At 27.4% G+C, this 5,822-nt stretch overlaps 1 protein-coding gene across 1 annotated transcript; it reads right to left on the reverse strand.

Annotated features, from left to right (window-relative positions):
* Positions 1-4,979: 4,979 nt before the first annotated feature.
* LOC146872131 (uncharacterized) lies at positions 4,980-5,546 on the reverse strand. Its single transcript, XM_085664354.1, has one exon. The coding sequence runs from the start codon at positions 5,544-5,546 to the stop codon at positions 4,980-4,982; it is 567 nt and encodes a 188-aa protein (XP_085520480.1).
* Between the last annotated feature and the right edge of the window lie 276 nt (positions 5,547-5,822).

Below are 5,822 nucleotides of genomic sequence, written 5' to 3' on the forward strand. Positions count from 1 at the left end.
CGATAATTGCGATAATTACAATTAATAATGTTAACAACGATAATAATAACAATAGTAAAAATAGTTACGTAAACGGCGACAATGGCAACTATAATAGAAATAATGATATTAATATCGATAATAATAAAAATATCGATAAGAACGAAAATAAAGTTAATAGCGATGATAATAATTACAATATCGATAATAATGCGACTAAATGTAATAACGATAATAATAAGGATTATAATAATAGTATCGATAATCCCGACAATAAGCACGATAACAGTAATAATAGTAATTATAATAAAAATGTTTTTACGTAAAATAACGATAGTAATTACTATAATAATGATAATAAGAATTATAATAATAATAATAACAATAATTATAAAAATTACAATAATATAGTTATTAACGATAATAGCGATGATAACGATTATAACGGCAATAACGTTAATAACAATATTAATAATCAGGATAATAACGATAATTATAAATATAATAATAATCATCATAAAGATAATAATAATAATAACGGTAATAACGTTAATGGCGATAGTAATACCCATAATAATAATAGTAATCATAACAGCGACAATAACGACAATATTAATAACGATGATAACAGTAATAATATTAATAATAAAATTAATAACGATAGTAATAAAAATAAGAATAATAATTATAATAACGATAATAATAACGATTATAACCATTATAACGATCTTAACGATAATTACGATATTAACGTCAATCACGGTAATAATAACGATAATAAGTATAATGATGACGATAATAATTGAAATAACGATAAAAAAATAATAACGATAATAATCATAATAACGGTATTATATTTTATAACGATATTAATAATACGATAATAACGATAATAATAATGCTAATAAAGATAATGCCAATAAGTAAAATTAATAAGATAATAACGTTAATAACGTTAATAATAACGATAATAATAATAGAAATAATTACAGCGATGACAATAACGATAATAATAACAATAATAATAGTAATAATAATATTAATAATTAATAGACCGATAATTATAAATATAACAGTTCAGAGATATTAACAATAATAACAATTATAATGTTCATAATATTAATAATAATTATTATACCGATAATAATAAAAATAACGATAATAACGATAAAAACAGTAATAACGTTAATATCTGTAATAACGATATTAACAATAATTACGATAATAATTATATTACTAATAATATTTGAAATAATAATAACGATAATAATAAAATTAAAGGTTATAAAAATAATAACGATAATAACGATAAAGACGAAAATAGATATAATAACGATAATAATAACGATATTAATAATAATAATAATTATAATAATGTTAATAATATAAATAATAATAAAGATAATAATAAAAATAATTATAATAATGATAACATCAACAGAAAAAATAATAATAATAGTAATAATAATAATAATAATAATCATAATAATATAATTAACGTTAATAACGATAATAAGAACGATAATAATAACAGAAACCATAACAGCTACGTTAATTGCGATAATAACACCAATAGTAATAGTAATAATGATAATAATAATAATAATAACGTTAAATATAAAACTAACAGTAATAAAGGTAGTAACAATAATATCAATAATAACGTTAAATATAAAACTAACAGTAATAAAGGTAGTAACGATAATATCAATAATAACGCTAATACCGGTTATAACGATAATAGCAGTAATAAAAACGATAGTAACGATAATAAATATAAGAGCGACGGTAATACCGATAATAATAACGAAAATAATATTTATGATGATAACAACAATAACGATAATAAAAGGAATAATAGCGATAATAACTGTAAAATCGATAATTACGATAATAATGTTAATAACGTCAATAACGATAATAATAACGATAAAATATAAGTATCGATAACTGCGATAATAATAACAATAAAAATAATAATAATAATAATAAATATAATTTCTATAATAATAATAATTATAAAAACAATAATATTAAAGGGAAGAATAATCACAATAATACTAACTGTAATAGTTACTTCACTAACTGTAATAGTTACTATAATATTAATGGAAATAATAATAATAATAAAAACAAGAATAATAATATAAGTAACGACAATAACGGAAATAATGATAATAACAATATTAATGTTCATAACGATAATAATAATAGTAATGTTAACAACGGCAGTAATATCGATAATAATAATAATAACAATAAAATTAATGTTATAATTACGATATTAAAAAACAACGATAACAACGTTATTACCGTTAATATATGTAATAATAACGATAATAATAAAAAACGATAACAACGATTATAAGGGTAATAACAATAATGATAACTGCAATAAATATTGTAATAATAATACTAACAACAATAATTACGATAATAATAAGAAAACTGATAATAAAAAGAATAAGCATAATTACGATAATGACCGTAATAACGGTGATAGAGATAATAACGAAAATAATAATTATAACGATAATAAAGATAATAACCATAATAATAACAATGTTAACAAAAAGAACGATAAAAACTATTATTATGATAACATCAATATTGTTAATAACGATAACAATAACGATAATAATAATAGAAATCATAACAACGACGTTAATAACGATAGTAATAACGATAATAATAATACTAAAAATAATAATGATATTTATAAAAATGACCACATATAAAGATAATATCGACAATAACAGTAATAACTTCGGCTTAATATCGGTAATAATAACGATAATAATGATAAAAACAATAATAACGATAACAACGGAAATTACCATAATAACGATACGAGCAATAATACTGGTAATAACGATAACAACGATAATAAATTTAATAGCGTTAATAATGATAATAATAACGTTAGTAATAATAGTAACGATATCATCGACGTTAATAATGATAATAATTACGGTAATAATAGTAATAATAATATTAATAATAATAATAACGACAATTATAAGAATAACAATAATAAATTTAATAACGAAAATAACGGTAATAATGATAAAAAGATAATAATGACGATTATAACCATAATAACGATAATACCTATAATAACGATATTAACGTCCATAACAATAAAGTTAACAATAATAATAATAGTAACGATAACTTCGATAATAAAAACAATAATAATAATAATAATAATAATAATAATAATAATTATAACATTAATGATTATAATAAGAATAACGATATTGAATACTAAAACTGTAATAACGATATTAAAAATGTTAACGATAATAACAATTTGAAGAAAAATAATAATGATAATATTAATAATAACGATAACAGTGACAGTAAAAACAATAATAATAGTTATAATAATGAAAAAAATAATAATAACAATAATAATAAAAATAACGTCAATAAGGATAAAAACGATAATAACATTAATAACGATAATAATAATGATAATAACAGTTACGACAATGACGATAATAACGATGATAATAACGATAATAACAATTAGGATAATGACGATAGTAACGATAATAATAACAATAATAACGATAACAACGATAATAACGGTAATGACGTTAATAACGAGAACAATAATTACGATAAGAACGATAATAAAGATAATAATACTGATAACAATAATAAAAATCATAACAGGGATGCTATCATCGATAACTATGACAATAATAGAAGTAATAAAAATAATAATAATAATAAAAACGACAATAATAAAAAGGCAATAATAAAGAGAATAACAATAATAAAAATAAAATTATTAATAACAATTTTATAATGATTATTTAAAAATAATAACAACATCGATTATAACGATTATTATGACGAAGATAAAAATATTAACGATTAAAACGATAATAACGATAATAACGTTAATAATGTTAATAAAGATAATAATAACGATAATAAAAGTTGAAATCATACAAGCGACGATAATAACAATATTAATAATCATAATAATAGTAATAATAATGACGATAATTATAAAAATGTTAGTAATAAAATTAATATCGATAATAACAATAATGTTTTTAATGTTAATAAGAACGATAATAAAGAGAATAACGATAATAACGATAATAACATTAATAACGAAAATAACTACGATAATAACAATTACGATAATATCGATATTAACGATAATAACGATTATAATGACGATAATAATATTAATAATAGTAATGATAATAATAATAATAATAATAATAATAACGATAATAAACATAATAACGATAATAACAGTAAGAACTTTAATAACGATAATAACAACGATAACAGAAAGGTAGCGATAACACCGAAAGTAATTTTTTTTGATGGTCTGAGTCTGCCAATCTTTATGCATTAATCCAGAGGCCCCGACCGCCATAGGAGCGCTTCTCTATTTGCTTCCCCCATTAATGTCCCTGGAGTGTCGCATTCACCGTTGCAATAAGCACTACCGACTAAACTCATATCCATCCCAGAGGCATAGTGAAACAATGTGGCATTACTTCTTGATTGCGCCACTGCAACAGGTCTGTTTAAGGGACTCTCATTTTGGCTCTACGGGGCAGGAGCCTGGAGCAACTTTGGGGGCAGGTCTAAGGGCCGCCCATCTCCTTTTTTCTGCGCAAGATGGCCCTGTCGTACCAGGCCACCTTGCTCTACTCCTCCTGACCTCGGAGCATTTTCTCGACAACGTTGTCTGACGAGATCTTCCCGTGGACTTACTCCAAGGCGAGTCGTTCGACGCTCCACCGGGCACATTAGAAGAATGTGTGGTGGACGTCGTCGTCAGTCGAGTCGCTATATGGGCACGTGCCGTCTGCAACATTCCTCATTTTGGCGAGGAATGAGCAGAACAGACCATGCCCTGTCAAAAATTGGGTGAGGTAGAAGTTGACTTCTTCCGCCTCCCGGTTTAGCCAACTGTCTGGCCGACTAATGAGTTAGGCCGTCCATCTGCCCCGAAGCTCCTGTTCTCATCTGCTTTGCCAAGTATCGATGCTGGTAGACCTGGAGAGCCTTGATGCCACCTCCTTTCCCAGAACGGGCCTTTGGTGGTGGACGGATTGTCTCTTCTGAATTAGTAGATCGATCGGGAATACATCCTTGATCACTTGCACCGCGGGCTCAGACACTGTGTAGCAGGAACAAGCGATTCGGAGAGCGCACCTCCTCAGTACCGCTGCTATGCGTTTGAGGTATTTGTCGTGTCGCAGCGCCTCGGCCCAAACTTCTGCGCCGTACAGCATCACTGCTTCGGCTGCCCGTAGCAGTAGTCGCCTTATGCACGTTCGGGGTCCCTTGACTTTGGCCATGTGTGTGCCAAGCGATGCTACCTCTTTTGCCGTCTTGTCGGCTGCTCTAATTATGTGCGCACCAAATTTCAGCTTGTTGTCGAACATTACATCTAAGTATTTGACAGTCGACTTAGTCTGGACCACCGCGTCTCCTACAATGAAGCTGCGCAAGGTGTTGATGCGCTTCTTCGCAAGTAGCATTATCTCTGCCTTTTGAGTTCCTAGAGATAGCCCGTGGTCTTCCATTCAGGAGCCGACCCTACGCATGACCTGGATGAGCAGCAGCTGTGCCCCCTCCGTTTGTCTTGCAGTTATGACAACTGCAATGTCATCTGCGTACCCAACTAAGAAAGCATCTTCATGGAATGCCATACGTATGATACCATCGTAGAAAATATTCCTGATATCCGGTTCCAGTATGGAGCCCTGGGCTGCCCCCGAAGTCAACTCAAAGCTTCTTTGGCCATCGCCAGTATTGTATTCTAGGAAGCGCACGTCCAAATGAACACCGTGAGTTCCGAG

This window comes from Vespa mandarinia, unplaced genomic scaffold (assembly GCF_050613455.1).
Source record: "Vespa mandarinia isolate Hongniang unplaced genomic scaffold, ASM5061345v1 scaffold_46, whole genome shotgun sequence".
Taxonomy (NCBI): Eukaryota; Metazoa; Arthropoda; class Insecta; order Hymenoptera; family Vespidae; genus Vespa; species Vespa mandarinia.

Bases quoted from the DNA above. Each gene is read 5' to 3' on its own strand.
- LOC146872131 (XM_085664354.1), bottom strand. From the start codon at position 5,546: ATGGAAGACCACGGGCTATCTCTAGGAACTCAAAAGGCAGAGATAATG.